Source organism: Cyrtonyx montezumae, unplaced genomic scaffold (assembly GCF_038088225.1).
Source record: "Cyrtonyx montezumae isolate F1298 unplaced genomic scaffold, pur_monq_1.0 scaffold_10, whole genome shotgun sequence".
NCBI classification, from domain to species: domain Eukaryota; kingdom Metazoa; phylum Chordata; class Aves; order Galliformes; family Odontophoridae; genus Cyrtonyx; species Cyrtonyx montezumae.
In genome coordinates, this window is record NW_027071826.1 from 28,130,107 (window position 1) to 28,150,925 (window position 20,819).

Here is a 20,819-nt window from a genome sequence, read left to right on the forward strand (position 1 = left end):
GGCGGGGGGGGGGAGGAAGGGGGGCCGCCCGCTTCCCTCCGTCCCGCTCGCCTGCGGTAATTTTGGATCGCGCAGTGCCGGCGGAAGGAGTCCGAAGCCGACGCTTCCGCCCAGTTTTCCTGCGAGGGGGCGGCGGAGCCGAGGAGCGCAGCGCCCAACTTCCCGCAGCCCTCCGCGGGCCGGGGGCTCTCCTTGCCGCACCCCCGCACCGCACCGCACCGCCGTGACGCAACCCTTCGCTGCCGGCCCTCCCCCCCTTAGCACTCCCGGGCCGCCTTAAAACGCCGCCCTCCCCCCCGCCGCCAGCCTCGGCCGTCTGCAGGAATCCGGTGGAGAACAGAGGGCGGGAGGAGGAGGAGGAGAAGGAGGAGGAGGAGGAGGAGGAGGAGGAGGAGGGCGGCGAACGATGAGCGGCGGCGGGAGGACGGCGCGGCGCTGCGCCTGGCGGCGGGGAGCTGTGCCTGGGCGCCGCCGCGCCGCTCCGCACTGACTGCGGGAGGGAGAACGGAGCGCCGCGCCGACGCCGCTTCGCCGTCACCGCCGCCCGCACGGATACAGCGGCTCGGTGCTTCCGCGGGACCCGGACCGCTCCGGCCTGGCTGCGGCTGGGGGCGGGCGGGGGGGGAACAATGGTGAAGTTTCTGGTGAGTTCTGGCTGCGCCCCGCTGCTGCTGCTGCTGCTGCTGCTCCGCCTCGGATCACGGTGAGGGGAAAATGAGCGAGGAGACGGCGGCTGCTAACACCGAGTAAGCCCCGCGCGTGTGCGTGGACGGGGGTGCGGGGCCGGGCTGCGGAGCGCGGTGCTCGGCGGCGTTCCGTATGGAAACGGGCGCGAGGGAGCTCCGTCCTGCGGGAAACTGCTGCTGAATGTTAATTGGATGAGTCAGTCCGTGTAAATACGGCTTAAACCTGCCCCGGAGCCCTGCTTTTTTATTCTTCCTTTTTTTTTTTTTTCTTTAATGAGGACTTGGGACTTTTATTTTTTAAGAGAGGCAGGGGGGCAGCTCGGGGATCTCAGCGTTTTTCACGTGTCGGGGTTGGAGGAGACCCGGAGCAGAATGCGTGGAAGCGCGGCTGCAGCCCAGCGGCTGCAACGTCTTAACAATAATAATAAAAAAAAAAGAGAAATAAATGAGAGGGGCAGGAGGAGGAGGAGGAGGGGGGCGTTCGGCAGAGAACGGGGGACTCCCTCCCGAGTGCGAAACGCAAACGTGGGGCGTTCTCAAACTTCTTTTATGGTACGAAAGTTGGGCTGCCCGCGGGGCTGAGGGCTGGCGGCCCCCGCGCACCGCCGGGCCGTGCGGGCGCCGCAGGGCAGCCGTGGGGCAACGCCGCCAGCCCGGCTGGGCAGCGCGGAGCGGCCCCGCAGCAATCCCCGGCGCGGCCCGCGGTGCTCCGCCGATCCGCGGGAGCGGGGCCGCGACGCTGCGGTGTCTGCGGGGCCGGGGCCGGAGCGGCCGCCATGTTTTCTCTTTTTGTGAATCGCTCTCATTTGCATACCACGGTCTCCATTCATAAAAAAAAAAAAAACCCACCCGACGCCATCCGCCCTGCCTGCCGGGCCCGCCGGCTTCGCGGCCGTCCGCCCGTAGGGGCGCGGCGGGGGGGTCCCGCGGGCAGGATGCGGCTGGGGCCGCTCCGGAGCCGCGCGTCGCTGCGCGGTGCCGCGCTTGTTGACACGGTTATGTGGGAAACATCAGCCGGGGAGGTGCTGGGAGCACGTGACCGCTCCATTCATAAAGTACCTGGCCGTCCATTCAGGCGCGGTGTCTGCACGCAGCGCGATGCCGGGCGGCCCGCGGGACGGGCGCGGACACGGCCAGAGGGGCCGGGCGGTCCCCGGCCGCGCCTACGGGGCGAGCAGCCGCCGGGCCGGGGCTGCGCTGCGCTTCGTGCTCGCCTCTTTCATACGAAGCGACGTTGGTTCAGAAAATGCCTCTCGCGGCACAGGCGCACATCGCGGCACGGAAGGGTTTATTCAAGAAAACGTCAGCGTGCTCCCCCCCACTCCCCCCCTTCCTCCTGAAAACGTTGGCTCAGAAATAAAATAACGAAAATCGGATCCATTCATGCGAACGCGTTTTACAAACGGTGCCTCCACCGCTTCTCGGTCCTCGTTGCTCGTATCTGCGCGGGGGAAGCGCGGCCCCGCTTAGCGGCGCTGGGGGCCCCGGCACGGCGGGCAGTACCGGCACTGCGGAGCGGCGGCTCTATGGCAGCGCCTACAGCGTCGCCTCCGAGCTACCGGAACGACGGAGACGTTCTGATGCCGCTGTTGAAAGGTCGGGATGCTAAGTTGGATTTTAAACGTTTTCACGTCGTCCTTGCAAAAGGGAAAAAAAGAAGGTCTGAAATGCGGTGATGCAGGACCACTGAAGCAGCCACCGTGGCTGTTTGGTGCGACTGCTCTGCGGTTGCCGGTGCTAAAATGGAGCTGCTCGTTGTTCGTGAATGCACCGTTTCATTTTCTCAACAAATTACACGGAGGTGATCCTTAATTATCCACTTGTGGGGTGGAGGAGGCTCTGTCACTGGTGGAAGTGGGAGAATACCTGAATGGTTACTGAGCGTTACTTGAAATAAGCAAGCCCTCACTTAACATTTATTCCAAGTTCATTCACTGTTGCTTGCAGCTCAATGTATATAACCTGGTGATGCTTTATCAGCAGCAGTGCTTTTTCTCACACAGTGGATGTTTTTACTTCCTAGAATTTCACAAGCATTCCAACTCCGGGGAGGGGGGGTGGGAGGAGGTTGGAAAATATGTACATATACACATTTCTCTCCTCGGTTTCTTTTGCAGTTCTGCCAGCAGCTCTGGCAGGGCCGGAGTTGCTCCTCAGTCGTTCCTCTCTGCTGATTCTGCATACAGCACTGGAGTGCTGCTGTGAATGACTGGGAAATAGGACTGAAATTTGAAATCGTTTGTGAAAATAGGGCATATCTGCACGCTGAAGTACATCGTGTATTAGAAGATCTGTGTTTAATTGTTAAATTGTTGTTATAATTGTTATCATCAATGGCCTTGAGCTCATTAACAAATCTGTCTGCGTGTAAGGGCGCATACGGGTACTTGGCAACATTTTTGGTGTCATCCTGGCTACCAGCAATATCCCAGTAATTGAGCGTTATTCTGTGTTTATAAAGCTTCATTTTATGGAGTAAACACCACGGTTTGTGGTGCCTGGAGTCAATAATATTAAATTCTTTTAAACTGTAACGCACGGTGCAAGAGATTAATTAAAAAGCTGCATTAAGGACTATTAGGTTTCCTGTCAGTCATGAGCACGTGTCAGGCAGCCTTCTAAAAAATGCTGACTGCCACAGCTGGATTTTTCTCTGGTGCTTTTTGACCGTTCTTGTAAAGATTTCACTGCCTTTGTCAGTTAGACGTGAGTTAAATAAGAGTATTTCTGTACCTTTCCAGATCCATTTCTGTATTATTTTTTTTCCTCTCGGTGCTGTTGTGTGGTCAGTGGGAGCACAATGCAGTGCTCACAAATGCTCTTAGTTTTCAAATGAAGGAATTAGTGGGACGTGTGGCCTCGTGGGTCAATCTGCTGTTCATGCAACTTAACATAATAATGTCAGAGCGTGCAGGTCAGCAAGCACTGTACAGAATTCCCGATCTGATGGCAGTTTTTTGTGCTGTCTGGGAATGCTTCAGAGTTTCAGTGTTGTTACCCAACAGAAGTGCTGCGTTATGTAGTGCCTGTTGAGCGAGGATGAATGATGACAGGATTAAGATGGAGTCTGAGTTGCTCTACTGAGAAGCAGGATTGCTGCTTCGCTGCTTGTTTACTTTCCTCTTTGTTGCAGGTGGCCCCTTTCTCTTTGAGGGAATGCCTCTGCTCTTGATTTATATTTTGGGGGCATTTCTACAGATTTAGGATGTCATATGCTTTGCTCCACCAGCACATTTAATCTCTTGGTCCTTTTCCTAGGTAATTTGACTTAGGAGATGATAAATTAAAGAAGCCAGCGCTGTGTGCTTAACCATTTCTAGATTGTGACAGACTGAACAGCCTCGGGTTCTGGTGATTTGAAAGCAGAGGTGAACTGTGTTTTTTAAAATTCAGTATTTGCTACGTTCATGTATCTTCCCTGAATGTTAATGAAAATACTGCTTCACGGGGGCTTCAAGGTTCCTTACACTCCAAGTCCAAATACTGAACAGTGAATGTGAGATCCTATCTAAGCCATCTCATTTGTTTTCATTAGTTCTGCGAGGATTTTAACATGTTGCAGCAGGCTGATTTTGTGCTATTGAGGGCGAGTATCAGCTTCAGAATGATTCTTCCCTTTACGTAAGGAATTTGTGTTGTTTTTTTTTTTTTGTTTGTTTGTTTTAAAGGGGGAGGTGATTTGTTTTGAAAGCAGTCAATTAATTAGTTATGATGGAATAATTACAATTCAGATATATTTTCTTTTGTGGCAATGGCTCTGTGTTTAGAGTCCCAGGGAGGCTTTTCCAGTTCTGTGAACAGCTTCTTGCTGTCTCCTGAGCTTTGTGCTACGCTGTACTATTCTGAAGGTGAAACTGAATTTACATATTACATAATCTTCGAGTCAGGAATGTTTTTTTCTTTTTTTAAAGGGTTCACCTTAACAACGCTTCTTGAGTACTGTACTACTGCAGAAAAAATATCTTTAGACTGTTTCAGTACAATTGGAGCCAGTGTTAACATTTGAATTTAAAAAGGACATTTTTTTTTTCCTTGTTTGTTTAAAATCTGATGTGCCTGAACTGTTAAAAAGGCAGTGACGACATCAGCGCGTGCTTGAAAAGTAAAGAGCTTTCTTGAAAGGAATATATCTCGACAGGATCAGAAGTCACAGGATTAAAGCAGAGGGCATTCCTGGTGTACTTAGGCTAGCTTTTTATATTTGTTATTCAGCCGTTCTTGAGAGTATTTGGAAAAAATAGTATGCGTTGGTGATGAGTTGATGGGATACGACAAACACCAGAAACAAAAAAAACACTGTTGAGAATGTTGCTGCAGGTTGAAAGGGGAGACACGGGAAATACTTCTGTTGGTTTTGGTTTTTACTGCTTTGATTCAAAAACAAAACCAAAGCCCAATCCTGTGGAACAGCATCCGCTTCACTGTCTTAAACTTTGCTGCTTTGATGCTGAAATGTATGCTTTCTCCCTCTGAATATTCTTTCCTGATTGAACTGGTTGCAGTTTCCTTAAAGGACTCGGAGAGCTTGCTGGCAGTTGCCATGTTGCTGAGGTTCCCAGTTCCTTTATGGGTGTTTACAAAATGAACCATCTTTGTCTTGTTTCCTTTCTGTTCTCTGTCCAGTGTTTAAGCAAACAAATTTTAACTAGCAAAGCTCGCACAGCTACTGTACGGCTGGAAGTGGTTGCAAACAAAAATTACGTAGATTTACCGTGGTTCCTCAAAATCTTCTCCTTTCTTTGTTCAAAATACTCATTACTCTATCTGAAAGCACTTCTGGTGGCAAAGTATTGGTTTAGTTACTGGTGACTTTGAAAAGTACTTGAGTTTTAATTTGGGGTTTTTTGTGCCATGTTTGCCACATTTTTCTTGTGCTTTGATACTTTGCTAGTGGTCTTGGTGTTTGGCAGAAATAATCTTCAGCACTGCTGCTCATTTAAAGGAAGGAGGGAACTGGGTGCTCTTTTTGGTATGCCGTATTAATAAATATTTCTAGACATGATGAAACAGTCCGTATTCTTGTTAAACTTTTCCTACGGTAGCTCAGAGAAGAGAAATTCAGTGGGTGCTTGAAGCATGACGCCATGAATTCTCTTTAGTGGTACTACTCCATATTGATTTTTCCTACAAGATGCAGAGTTGCGTCGTACAGGGTAACGTATTTTCTGGTACATGGTTGATACCAGGATAATAAACGGGCTGTCTTTTCTGCTGGGTACCTGTAGTAGTCTGTAAGGTTGTGGTAGTTTTGAACAGCACTTGCTTACAAGAAACATCTTATGTGTGTTTGTTCTCACATCTTTCTGGCTTATCTTTTTCATAATCTCTGATACCAGGCTGCTGAGAGGATACATGTATATTGCTGTTCACTGTTCTTCTATGTGTGACAAGAAAATACTTCTTTAAAAAGCAAACAGCAAATCTTCAGATATGCTTAGGGACAGAAAATGTGCATTTAAGTGTTTTCAGTAATAAAATTGAGTATAAATGTTCCTCTAATTAAATAATAGCAGACTTGCTACGCACAATTGCAGGCCAGAATTCCCACTGCTCCACATAAAGCGGGCACAAATGAAATCCAAAGTAATCCTGATAAATGCGTGTGTGTGTGTGCAGGGAACTCACGTGTATTTTTGTCTCCAGTAGTTCAGTGTCTTGCTATAGCGAATACTTCCGTCAGGAAAAGTATCCTCCTTTCTGGATTACTGACTGATACCAAACTTGTATGCATTAGAACGTACTTTTCTAGTATGTGCTCTACAAGCATTCCCCAAATGTGTACTGTCAAAACATTTAAACCATGTACAAAAATGAAGTGGTAAAGATTTATTTTTTTTTCCTCCAGGTGTATTAATTCTTGTGCTTGAAAAATGCAACCAGTGCTGCACATGGTGTTTTTGTGAGGCGGGGAACTCCTGTAATCCGTGCTCCTACTATTCGTCAAACACTTCACCTGTTTTAAGAAGCCTGACCGACATGGGAGCCTGCATTGGCTTGAATGGTTTGTGAGAGGAGGCTTTGTTAAAGTCTATAAGAAGAGCTGTCTCTTTTCCCTCTTCAAAAATTAACTCTAGAAAAACAGTACCAGATAACTAGGTCCTCTCCAAGAATATCTGACAACTGTTGCCAATTGCTCTTTTTCTTTGACTTGCACAGACATGTTGTGACACTGACAGAAGTTTGTCAAAGCAAAAGTGAAACTGAGATATTTATTTCGATTTTAGTGGAGTCAAATGCTGTCAATAAACAAGTGTAATGACAAGAAGTATTAAGAATGTCATTAATAAAACAAATACTGAGTACATGGGTGCAGTTTGTTAAAAACTGCAACTGCAACTGGCTGTCATCCCTAATTAAGGGCAGAATTGGCAAGGTAGAGCTCTTGATGTGGACTCTTGCCTCCAATTTTTTTCTTTCAGAAGCTGTGCAGAAGAGTTTTGATGAGGTGGTGTAAACCTTCTCTCTTTAACCTTTTGAAAGGATTAAGTACTTGTAGTGAAAGGTAGGAGCACAGCCTGCTCTGATGTAGGGGTGTTTACGTGGCTTCCTAGAAACTTCTCAGCCAGTGTCATTCTGCAGTGCCTGGTGCACCAGGTATTTCTCTTCCTGTACACAAAATGCTTGCTCCAGGTCCCGGAGCACTGCCTTAATGTGAAATGTGCAGTCAAGGCCAACACATTTATAAGCCTGAGCAGGAACGTGGTTTTGAAAAGTGTAAATAAACGAATTCAGGATTGAGCATGGAGTCCCATACATCTAAAATAGGAAATAGTGGTTTTTGTCTAAGTGGTGGTGGTCCTTATGTACCAAAATTGTATGTTTACAAGCACTAGTTCCTGTTGCTAATCCATGGTCCCTTTCTCCCTTTAAGACCAAGAAAAATGAGAGATTTCCTAGCAGGGTATATTCACAATAGCATGTTTGTGCCCTCATCAGGGGCAGTGATCTGTCTTGTTACAGGGATCATCTGTTAGGTGGGGGCTGCTGATCTGCACTGCTGATGTCATACCAAACAAAAAAAAATTTTCTGCCACTTCAGTTTGCAAGATTAAAAAAACCGTAAGAGGGATAATGAGTCCTAGTTCCACTGTTATATAATGAGTGTGCCAAGAGAATGCAGAGTTGTACGATCAATGCTCAAGAACTTTCAAGCTTCAGAGCAGAGACTGTTAGTGCAATTCTAATTTGTGTGGCTGAGGGGTATGAATTTTGATGGTTTTGATACTGAGGCAGAGCCAGCATGGTAATCAAATTGCCTGGTTTCCACTCCCAAGCCTTCAGTGCTAGGAAACATCCGTTTCCTCTGTTTTCAGCCCCTTGCTTCATTTGCTGCCTGTGCTGTGCTTGGAGCAAGGCCTGCATCCTCCAGTCATGTGCAGGTGGTTCTGTGTCATTGAGGAATCCATCCTTCTTTATTTTTCAGTAAGCTTGTTAGATTTTTGCTTGTTTCTGCATTCTTGCTTGTTTTACTCCTTTAAATTTTCAAATGTCAGCTATGGAATTATTTCAGATGTTTGTAATGCTGCTGTAATTTTGTCCAGATGTATTGCATACTGTTTCTCGTGCTGCTCTGATAGCGTGATTTTCTTTATCTGATAGTTTGTCTGTTCTCCTCCTGTCCAATTTGAAAGCTCTCTGAGAAGTTACTTAAGGAGAGAGAGATGTGTTGAACTTGCTTATCCTCAGCACAGCATGGCAGAGCAGGCCTGGGCTTCAGCCATGTCTCAGTGTGGGGCCTGCACCAGAGCTCAGCATCCAGGTGCAAGGTACTTGAAACTCTCCTTGAAACAAAAGTGCAGTATGGCCCCTAAGTGTCCTGACTGAATCTTGCTTGCTTCACCTCCTTCTTTCTGCCTCCAGAACACTTCAGTGGATGTGTAGCCAGTGCACAGCACTGAGCTGATCTCTAGCATGGTACCTTTGTGTTCTGTGTTTGTGCAGAACGGTTCTGGCTCCAAATACCTTGTCTGAGCTGTGTTTGGCTTGAAACATTCTTCCCAGAGCCCCCATACGCACCTTAACAGGTACATGCTTTGTTTCTATGGTGACGGGGAAGCATGGTGCATGTTGGCAGCCTGTGCTAGGTAATGGAGGACCTGCAGAAAGTGAGTGGTTCCCTGGGGTGCAGAAGCAGGACCACAGCCATGCTTGCACCCCCAGCGCCTTGCTGCCCAAGTCTGACTTTGACAGTAAGCCCAGCTCTGCTTTGGGTTGTCTGAGGGTGCGGGCACCACTGGGAGTTGATCCCGGGGGAAGCTGAAGAAGTGTTGCCTTACAGTAACCTCTGAAGTGTCTCGTGCCATGCACATAGGGTGTGAGTGGGGAGTGTGGATGCATTCATTTCTCTGAAGGAAAGCAGAAAACACAAGCTGTTCATGTAGTAGTTGTAATCTGGATGAAGAGCCTCTCTGTTAGCCAAAGTTACTCTAGAATAAGATTTAATTGTTACTCTAGAATAAGTTATGAATTACTGTAGTTCAGTATAGTGCTATTTCCCATTAGAATACTTCTTTCTTCTGGAGTAAGTTGGATTAGGGAGGGGAAATCTCATAAGCTTGATTATTGAAGGAGATTTTCAGGCCCTTCCCATCAGGCCTTTCCTTCTCTGCCATACCTATTCAAACTCTAGGGTTACGGTTTGTGTGTTTTTCTTGCATTGCACATTTTGTTACTTGTGTGTTTTTCTCTGTAAAATGGCACGTTCTTCTGTGTTATGAAGTGCTTTGGCTTTTAAATAAACCCTTCCTTTTAAGTGATGTGTTTCATTTTGGTTTGTTGTTTTTTTTTTGTTGGTTTTTTTTTCCCTTTTTGCATGAAAGCCTTTTTCTGAACTGCCTTTCTCGAGCAACTTGTACAGAAAAGCTTGTCCAAAACAGAAGACACCAGGTTAGTGTCTCTATTAAGGCATCTTGGCTTACCCACTCAGCATGTCTTAATACTAGGGTGTTTTACCAGGGCTTTGTTTGCCCTGCACCATAATGGTAACAATAAACCTGTTTTGTTTTTTGGTGTTTTTTGTTTGTTTGTTTGTTTTTGTTTTTTGTCACTCTGGACAACAAAAACATAACCCAAATACAAACATGAATTTCTTTAGTTGTAGGAAGACAGAATGCTTCCCATGGGCTATGAGTTCATCCTTCTTTCAGCAGTGAAAACAGAAGTCATTGCAGGAATGTTTAAAATCTGCATTGTGAACCCTCCATTCCAGAAAATTCACCTGAACTTTGTCCATCTTTTTGAAGTTGGTGAATAATTCTTCCTAAAGTAAAATTAGAATTACAGCCTCCTGTCTGAGTAAAACCTTTAGATTATATTTCTGGAATAACTAGAAAGAGATTTACCAATTCTGTTAGTGTTTCAGCTGGTTTTTAGGCCTGAATGATTTTCTGGGAGGTACAGGATTGGTTTTTCTGTTCTTTGGCATGTTTGTACTGCGTGAGCTTGATCCTCACGGTTGAAGATAAACGGGGAAGTAAAAGCTTTAAGTACTGCTTGGTCCTCCTGTTCCTCACAACTTGGGTGAGGGAACAATGAGCTTTGATTGATGTACCATCCCACATAAGGCACAACTATCCAGATCTCTGCCATGTGCTGAAGGAAGAGATTATTTCAGTAGAGAAGCTGCAAGAGAGATCCCCTGTAACTTGTACATGACAAAGGAAGAAACCGGTGTCACTTCTCAAGAGCCAAGGTGATTTTGGCCCACTTTCCCAAGGTTGCTTTCTAGCTTGTTCATAAGGCAGTTAGAGGCCTATTTGGGGGTGGGAGCTAAGTACCGTTAAAACTCTTAAAACGTTTTGATGAAATGTTTAAATCATTTGTGTAGGTGAAAGATTATTCTGTCTAAATCATTATGCTTTTGGTTATTTTTGAATTTGCTGAAATGTAGGAATTGCCAGATAGGAAGGATCAAACCACAGTCTGAGTGTTAAATCAAGCTTCATAGGTAGCTTTGGTTTTGTTTCTCAGTTCAGAGTTGAGAAATACTGCTTTCTCAGGCAAGGAAAAGGTAATTCCAGTAATAATAACACATCTGTGATTCACGTGAGTCTAACTTAATTCTCAAGTTTCGGTGTCCAAGATACAAAGAACTAATTCACAATTTTGAAGCCTGAAGTAAAAAATTACAAGTGTAAATATTTGACAGGACGGTACAAAAAATGCAAGGAGGCAGTGCACCTTAAGTAAACATGACTAAAACGTTCACTGCGAGGTTACATCCTGGGGCAGATCAGTGTATTCAGGTTACCAGCCTTGTTACTGAATGCTTACCAGCCAGTGCTAATTTTCCTTTCATTAGGAAAAACAAGTAGTATGTATGTAAAGTAAAAATTAAAATTTTCTCCATCTCTAATTTAAATTAGGGTTGAAATAGTGGTGTAAGTCGACACAGCTTAAACAATTCCTGTTTTCCATCTACTGGTAACTTCTAGGGATAGTTAGCTTTACTTTCTGAAGTGCCTGTGGGGTATTTTGAACACCACAATCAGAAAAGAAACCAGTTCCAGTCAGTGCCTTCGGTGGTATTGGAGCGTTTTACTGGAGTATGTTTATACATACCTTCACTTTTGTTTTCTGCTTTTTTTTTTCTTCATTCTGCTTTCTCCTCTGTGCAAACGAGTAGCTATAACTGTCATTTCCCAATTTAAACATGGAAATACATGGACTGGCATGTTTGGTGATAGAGATGGTTTATATGTGTGTATATATATATATATATATATATAATATATTCCTTTATTTTTCTATATAATCAAAATATGTGTTTTATTCCAAATGATTGCCATTTTCTCAGGTAGATTGAAAGATACTGCTTATACTTTTGTCTTTGACCAGGAAAATCAGTTTTGCTCTACCACATTTTCAGCAGGATGCAAATTTCATTGTCTTTATTTACAGTGGGAAATTATGTTCTTCAGAAGATTTTTTTGCTTTCCTCTGCAGTGAATTCTTACTACAGTTCAGCAAGTAGTACTGTCAGATTGCTTCTTTGGAATATGTTCTTTGGTAATAACAGTGCTGGTCTAAAAGTAGGAAGTCCACTTAGTCCAGCTTTTTCCTGGTGTTTTAATTCAGTACATCTCAGTAAGCTCAGATTGGTACTTCTCAAGGTTTAAGTATCCACGTGATATTTTGACTTCAATGGAAAGCCAAATCAGAAGTTGTTCAATATCTGGCAGTGGAAGTAGGCAGGATTTTATATTACCCCCATGTATAATTTTTATAATGTTTGGTTTTTTTCCTAATGATGAAACTTGTGTTCATCTTCAGACTTGTAAACTCTGTTACATACCATCTTTTTCATAAGTGCAAATGTTTCAGATGTGGTTTATTAACTTCAGTGCAGCAATTCCCAAGTCTAGTGGTTGACACTGTTACCACTGAGAGTACAAGATGCAGAGGAGCTAAACTGAGTTTAATGTTCTTGAAAGCATTTGGGGTTGGGTGAAATTTACCTGTTTGTAATTAGGAAGGTCTGGAAGTTGATACTTCTCTATAAAACTATGCAGAAAAGGGCTATTCTCATGCAAATCTTTATACTGTGTTGGGTTGTGGGTTTTTGGGTTTTGTGGTGGCTTTGTTTTGGGTAGTTTTTGGTTTTTTTTCTTCTAGGTGTTAATCTGAACTTCTTTTTAAATGCCTTTCAGAAATTGCCTGAAGTGCTGCAGTTGTGTGACTGATGTGTGCTATGGGTGGTTTTGTTTTAGCGTTTTTTGACTGACTACTTACATAACTTGAAACATTTAACTCTTTGGTGTTTTGTTGGTTTTTGTTTTGGAGGTTGTTTTCTTTGGATCCTCTCTGACAACCTGTGAAATATTTCAGAATAAGCTGAAGGTGCATAAGTACACAAGCAGTTCAGAATAAAAATAGCTGAAGTTCCATTAATACCCTCTGTTTCACTAACACTAACGAGTCCAGTTTCACTAAATAAAATGACACTGGCTGTCATTTTGATGCACAAAATAACTTTGCCTCCATGCACTTAATAGCCACCTCTTAGAGTATCTAAAGCAAATTTACAGTCGAGATCAGTTAATGAGGGAGTGTGGGAGTAGATTTATTTGAAATCCTCTGAACTTAACTGCTCATTTCTTTGCTCTTTAAGGGTAAAGCAGATCTGGTTGCATTTTAGTGACAAGGTAGATGGCATACCTTAAGGCCACCAAGGGGTCAGCTAACATTTCTCCCCTCTGGGTTTAGCATTGCTTAGAAATTTCCCACTGAAAATGCTGAAGAAAATTGATACCTGGAATATTGAAGTCCTTCAGAGATGGAATGTTTGTCCTAGGTGTTCAAGGGACATAAATTAATAATGATTTAGTATTGTATTTTATTGTTTCGGAGTTGTTAATGTTTTAAATAAAAATATAAGAATTGCCATAAAGAATTCGCAAAAATCGTTGCTGTCCAGTCCATTTGATGACTTTTCTCTGTCTTGCTATACCTGGTTAAATTCAATATGCTTGTATATCTTCCCGAGGATGATTGAGCTGAAATAGATAATTTGTTCCTCGATTCTTTGGTGGAAAGCTGTACCTTACGGCTGTGTGGTGGCACTGCGTTTTGCTGCAGCAACAAGCTGTCGAACTTTGTGTGGTTTATCAGTTCTCCCAGGCTGTGCTGTGTTCTTAGGCATTTGGAAGTTGAAGTGAACTGAAATGGCTATTCCAGATTATTCAGTATAATCTCTTGCTACAGTTAGTTTGCTGTTCGTGTTTGCGTGTGTGAACGTGAGGTTAGTGTCAGTATCTGAATGAGTTACTTCAGTGCATTGTGTACTGCATGAGTTTGTCTTCTCTTGAAACGCTTCGTTTCACAAGAGCCATGTGATTAAGGTGAGGGATAAAATGGTCGCGTTTCCAGTACCTACAGGAGGTTCAAGGGAAACACTTCTCAGTGCATTTCCCAACCAAACTGAGTTGCTCTTAGTGTCAGCAGCCTGCTTTCTGATGTAAAGTAACATCTTAGCAGCAGGAGAAAGGGTGCTGGGTATGGTGGTGCTTTTTGGCTTTGGCCTGCAGCAAGTGGCTTGCGAGATGGGCACAGACCTCCGTGTCCCCTCTGCCAGATTCTGGACGGTCAGAGTGGCTTAGGACTTCATGGCAGCTGTTCACCTCCCCCTGCAGCTACCAGAAGGGCTCTTGTGCTTAGAAGACCACACGTGCTTTTGGTGAGCTCTAACCTGCTGTTATCTGAGGTGTAGCTTTATGCTGGATGTGGACAAACATCCAAGATGCAAAGAGGTTTCTTGGTTTAGTTATTTATTTAAGTTAAACCTAGCAATATTTCTGTGTTCCAATCATCTAGTGGCCTGTCATTTTTGTACATGGGATAAAGTGTGCTTAATAGAAATGGATTGAATGCAAGGAATTCAACTGTTGATTTGGGCTGAGGCGGTGTGACCTGTGAATGGAGAATCATATTGGTTTGTGATAGCTGCCAAGTGTTCCAAATTATATTTCCTCCCTTTGTTGCTGCTAGGACTTTTGAACTTGCGGGCAGTTCCCCAGAAGTAAACAACCCACTGCTGTTCTCATTGCACACAAATAAAATAATTGTCCTGTAGGAGCTACCTGTGTGTACAGAGCCTATTAATTCCTTACCCTGGTTGGTGTGGCAGGTGCAGGGCTGGCAGTGGAGAACAGGGTCCCCTCACACTGCTCTCCATGGCACTGGAGGTGACCAGCTCTCCTGTGCTGCGCTCAGGTTTGTCCTTCCTGAAGTTAAAATGGAGGCCAGAGGAGGCAGAAAGGCAATGCCAAAAAGATGAAACAGGCTGACAAGTAAGGAGGGAAATCTTAAGGCCTGGCTTTAGGTGTGCATTTAAAAGTCAATGAAGCAAACTACTGGCATCGGGTTTCTAAAATTATTTCAGATGCCTGTCTTGCTCTTTGAAAGCTCTTCTTGTAGCAGATTTTTGAGGTTTTTTTTCATTGAAGTTTAGTACAGGGAACATTACAGTGCTTTATTAAGCCTGCTTCTCATATTGAGTTATTGCCCTGTCAGCCAGTGCATTAGGTTTTGGAAAAATGCATAGTAAACCCCACTGCCTAATTGATGTGCTGCTTGGAAGCTATAGATAGTTTGTCTAGGAACTGCTTCCATTCCTACCAGTGGTATCCATGGCACTGGTAAGAAAGCATTTCCAGGCAGTTTTTATAGGCTTTATTCATTAGCTTTCTTTCTACTTTAAAAGAATGTCCATACGCTATTCTGAGATTTTAAAGAAAATGCAAAGAGAAGTTTAAATGTCTCTGTGGGCTATGCAGCTGCCATTCTGTATATGACGAGTGACAGGCTTCACCAGAACTCCTGCTTCTGAAGGCAGGAGACCATGATTCTAAAGCACACTGTAGTGATGTTATTTATATCCTGCCAAAAGCAATTATCCTGCAAGGCTTATAAATATGTGTTAGCTTTTGTGCATGTGATAAACTCTGTAGACTTCCACAGAGATCTGTAGGTCTACTCAGACTGATATATTTAAATTTTTGCAGGACTGAAGCCCAAATACTTGCATAAAAAGATGTTTCTAGTTCAGGCATATGCAGATCATTCACTAGTGAGGCAGAAGCGTTTCGTTGGGACTGGTCTGTTGTGATTAGGTTTATTATACCAAGGCAAGGAGCTCTTACATTTAGTAGCATCTGATATGAGTTGTTTTAAGAAAAAATGTTCTGGTTCACATATATTATTTCCAACAATTTCTTGATTTCAAGGACCCTTAACTGTTCAAGAACTCTGTTTTTATTTTCTGTGAATCCTGTGCTTCCCTATGAAGATTTATTACTCCTTAAAGTGTCTGCAGTTAGCTACTTTAAGCCCTAAAAGTGGCCTCGTTCTGAGCTGTGTCTTTTCGTCACTGTGTGACAGAAAATGAGCTCCACTGTTGGAGGAAAGGCCTGTGCTTTGGATCTTGGCTACCAAATAGAGCAGCTTTTCTGTTCACCCCACAGCTGCTGCTAATGTTTCATTCTGCAACTGCTAGAGGATGGGCAAGTAACCATCCTCGTATGAGACAAAAATATAACTCCATTAGTCAGCTGGCGTGGGCTGCTGAGGCAGAAACGCAGGCTGTATTTTCTCCTGGTGGAGAAAAATCCATCACATCCTATTAAAGTTGCCATTAGCTGACTATGGGGGAATGAACATTTCCTGAATCCGTGATCGCCTGCTCTCCTTACTTTGATGGCTATCTACTTTAAAACTTGTGATTTAGTCATAACTATTATAAGATCATGTTACATCTCTGGGGTTAAATCTGTTTGACATATAATCTGTCTCAGAAAAGCCCTTAAGAAATAATGATGCTTGACACTAACTAAACCTAATAATAATAATAATAACCTTAATTACAGGAACTTGTTTTTGAAGGGGTTTGGTGAGCTTTCTGAAATCGGTATCACCCTGTTGGACTTGCACATTTTTAATGTTTTAATTCTAACTTTAAACTACTTTAATTTAATCTAATTTAAACTGTTTTAATATTTCTATTCTTTGCTGCTAAACATAAATAAAGCTTTCTTACACAAACATTTGAACCCTTACGGTTCAACCTGAAATTATGAGGAAGCGCAGAACCAAGAAAATAAAGGTGCCCTTTTTTCATTCTTGCTTATCAACTACAAGAAAATTATTTTTCATCATTGTTTTGGCAGTAGCAATTTTTAGTTACGGTTAGCACAGTGTTTCAACAAATGGTTTGCTGTGGTTAGGTTTCCCCTTTAGGGCTGGATTTTGCTGAAATCTCTCAGCCATCTGATTCTTTGTCCTTTTTTTATGAACTGCGGACAGAGAGAAATGTTCCAATTTCTTAATTTCCTGAGAGATAAGTATTTAACCTTAGCGTACAGAGTGAGTGGGTATTAACAACTGTCACAGATCTGTGATGGCAGTTTGCAGGTATATTAACACATGTAAATTAAAGGCAGAGGAGTATTCAGTCTTACCATGTAAGGCTCGTTTCTTTCTCCACTTTGTGTACAGTGTTAAAGTTGAAGTCGTGCAGTGGCAAATGATAGTCAAGTTTCAATTACTGTAGCTGTATTTTAGTATAGGCAGGTCCTGGGTATTTATCAAGCCTGTTGGCAGCTGTCTTTGTTGCAGTATTTTGCCTCTTGAGGGAAGGTAATGGGCAGTGCTTTAAGCTGCTTTAGTTTGCTCACTTCTGCCAGTGATGAAGTTGCTTCTTGTTTTCAGTAAGCAAACTGAGTGAAAGACTTCAAAAAATGGTAGTGAAGAGTAAAGAAAGAAAGTAAAGAAAATCAGATTATTGCATTATACAACTATAATTAAATACGTGCTCAGTGACTCTCAGAGTTTAATTCAACTCTTAGTTAAAAAGTAAAACTTACACAGTTTCAGCCGATGGGACAATTTTCTGTCAAGTCAGCTTCCAGCATGTTCATATAAGCAATGTTTGCTAAAGCTCGATGTGGAAACGCAGACAAAGTTCTGTACTAATTTACATGAAATTTTGGTTGCTGGGCCAAAAACTGCTGTAGATTTTTATGATTATTTTGTAAAAATTGAAAATCAAGTCTCCATAACAATCTGTTTTAACTTTTAAGGAAAGGAAATGAGAAGATCCTATTCCAGGGTGTTTGATCCTGCAACCCTAATTTTATGTAAGAGCTAAACACAACTATGCATCCAAAGGTTGTGCCCTCGTGAGATGCTTTCCTGTTCTCGTTGAGCACGGGTAATGGGATTTCTCCTGCGTTCTGCATCTGAGGGTTTTCCTGTTGGATTTTTGCACTTCAGAGTTAAGTAAAACTTGAATGTTTTCCCCTTGCGAAGGGAAAATCCACCCTGCCTGTTTCTGGTTAGCCTTCCTCAGCCCATCAGCGTCCAGGCAGCTGTGGAGGATTCTTTTGAGCTTTCAACCTTTCTCTTTGGCTTTACTCTCCTGTGAGCAGGATCATCTTCTGCATGTGTTGCTCATTAAGCAGGCACCGGTTTTCATTTAATACAGTAATTTTCCTTACGTCAAAACCTTCCTGTGTGCTGAGTTATGCATCCTAGTCTTCAGCTTTTCTCCAGCTGCTCTGAGTTGCATGTAGGCAGTCAGCTTCCTTTGTGTACAACCGAGAGAGAAACATAAACATCGGTGTGAATGTGTGCGTGGATATGGTAAGTGGCTTCCCGTCCTGGAGAACTCTGGAAGCGAAATTTTACCTTAGTGAATTGACAATTTAGTAACTGGTCTGTTTGGATGCAGAAATGTGCACGTATGTGGTTATCAGTAGGCTCTCTTATGTGGATCCCTTTGGGTTGGGCTGCTGGGGAGCTTGTTTTGCCTCGTACAAATTGAAAGAGATTGCCATATGGTCTGGTATAGTTCACGTACACAACTGTGATCCAGTAGAGGAAAGGCAAACTCCCTGCCCCCCCCCCTTCTGCTGTTTCAGAGAGGAACAGACAGGAGGAAGTAGGAGTGAGAACAGATTTCTGGATAGATTGGTAGGCAGTGGGGTGAATTCTTAGCACTTCCCACCAGAAGTTTATTCTAATAGCATCAGTGCTTAACTGTGTAACTGCTGCTCGGGAGGCTGGAGCGCAAGGATCAAGAGCCAATGCATAAACAGGCTTGTAGGACTAATTCCAAATCTGAATGGTAAAGGTGTTTACTTCATATTCTGGAGTAAGGTTACAGTGCTGTCAGCCTCTAGTTGTGTGAAGTTGACTGTGGCTTAATTTATTCTATATTTTTTTGTTTGTTTTACTTCATGTACAAGCGAATGTCAGCACTCGTGGATATATCTGGAAAACGCTGCGGCGGTGTGCTGTCTGAATGAGATTTTCCAAAGATGCACACCTGCTGGTGGAAGTGTATGTACAGTACATCTGTAGTGACTGAAATACGTAAAATACTAAAGGGAGCAAAGTGCTAAGAGAATTTCTTTCCTGGTTTCTGGGCCTTTTAAAACCAAAACTTAAAGTCTAGCTTTTCAACAATGTATAGGAGGAACAGATGGAATTTTGTGTTGAACGCTGCCACTCTATTGGTGATCAGTTTCAGACTGAGGAATTAAATAAAAAGTAAAGCACTTTAAAAAAAAAGAAGTGACAGTAATTCTAAGTTTATATATGAAATAGAAAACAGCTCTTATGTATTTCCTCTGGCTTAAAGATGAGTTTATATATGTGTCAAAAATAAAAGAAAAATGTGGTTTAGATAAGCCTTGAAATTATTCTTCATTGAAGTCTGCATTTCTAACGATGAAAGCGTGATCTTTGCCATTTTGGACTGCCTCTGAGAGGCGAAGTTACGTATGTGTGTGTTCACAACCGCTGCCTTTGCCTTAGAACAGAGGGGCATGGCTGCAGGTGATGTGGGGCACTGATCTGTCAAAGCAATCTTTCTGGGTTGTTGAATTTTCTGCTTAGGTTGCACAACCAGCTTGCTTCACCATTGCATAACAGCCTGAGCTAACACAAAGGAAGCAGCAGAGTTGTGCCCCAAGAGTGAAGGAGGAGAAAGGGGCAGAGATTCATTGAGGCTGGAGTTAGGTGAGCAGGTTTAGTTGCCTTCTCATTGTCCCACAGAGTCAAGTAAGTTTTGCTGCAAACCTGCAGGTGCTGAATCACTATCAGAACTCCATATATATGAATGTTCAGACAACTCATGTAAGTAAAACCTTACAATTAGTTAGGGGCACTCAAAATGAGAGTTCTGTATATCATTTACGGGCTCTGCATAGTATTCCGTACCCCCTCCATGCATCTGTTCAGTGAAGCATTGCCTTTTAATTTGTCTCATGGAGGTGCATCGTCTGTCAGAATGCTTGCCTGACTATAATCTGGAAGCTGCTTTTCTTCTGAATGCCTGTGTACTGGAACCCTGTTTAAAGCTTGAAGTTCATAGGGTTTGTATTTCCCTTCATTCTCTACAAATACTGAATAACCTTATGTAAATAATGATCCTTATTAAAGGATGAATGGCTGCAAAACTTGAAGGATTTTCATGTATTTTTTTTCTTCTTTTGAAGAGAGGAGATTTGTATTTCCTCTCCCTTATGTGCCTGGCATAATAATGCAGGAGTACAAACTACAGTGCTAAGTAGCTGTGGTTCACGATGCCAGTAGCACTGCTGTTTGGAAAACGTGTCATACCAGGAAATTTAACTTAAAATATAAAAAAATCTCCATTTCAAGTCGTTAATTAGAGCTATAGTCATTTTATTTGTTTGTTTATTTATTTATTTATTTATTTATTTCTAATGAAAAATGTCTTCTAGCCAAAAAGGCTTAGTTGTCAAATCATTTTTTCCAGCTGATTCTTAAAGGCTACTTTTCTGTTCTAAAAGTTCTTTGGGTGATATTTCCTGTAATATCGGTGATGTTAAAAAATATCTTTGAGCTGGTGAATCACTTAAATTTAAGTTTTCTTTGTAATACAGATTATTGCTGATTGTTTGTTTGTTTTTTGGAAAAGAGTTAAAGACCCAGACTTGAGTATTCTTAATACTTGCTAAGTCTTACTACAGCTTAAATTCAGACTTTGGAATTTGTACATTAAAGCTCCAACCTTTACTATTACTTCACTTTAACATTCTGAAGAGCATGAAAGCTTTAATCCACAGCAAGGACGTGCTTAATCTCTCTTAGTGCTTTGTTGAAAATATTTTCTTTTAGGTGGATTTATAATAATAAAATTAAAAGCTACATGTATGTTAGATGTGCTTACAATTCAACCTTTCATGGTGATATATTTTTTATTGTATTTCTTGAAAATTATGGTTTCTTTGCTTCTCAATTTTCACCACATTGTGGGATAAACTTTTTGCAGTGTTCAGAATATCCATTTTCTTTGCTGCCAGAGTTAATCCCCGTGCATCATCTGGAATCAAGAGGACCTCCCCCTTGGTATTCTGTCCATACATAAAGGAAACTCAGTCTGTTTTGTTAGCGACTAAACGGGGCTTTAATAAATACAATGAGGGCCAAAAATTGTGGCAGTAAGAATTTGTGCAGAGAGAAAATGTATGTTTCTGGGAAAAGGGAAAAGCGCTCATAAGTATGTTACATATTTGTTGCTTATTATTCCACATGCATGAAGCCAGAATTAAGAGTTAAATTATGTTGATAGTGCAGAAAGAGATCAAATGTGCCACAATTTGTGACTTG

The 20,819-nt window shown here is 42.8% G+C and overlaps 1 protein-coding gene across 1 annotated transcript in view; it reads left to right on the forward strand.

The window, feature by feature from the left end:
• Positions 1 to 380: 380 nt before the first annotated feature.
• The window catches only part of SPRED1 (sprouty related EVH1 domain containing 1), a 52,454-nt gene continuing 32,015 nt past the window's right edge, over positions 381 to 20,819 (forward strand). Inside the window, exon 1 of the mRNA XM_065753893.1 lies at positions 381 to 746. Coding sequence (XP_065609965.1) covers positions 715 to 746 — 32 coding nt within the window. The 5' untranslated portion in view covers positions 381 to 714. The remainder of the gene's footprint in view (positions 747 to 20,819) is intronic.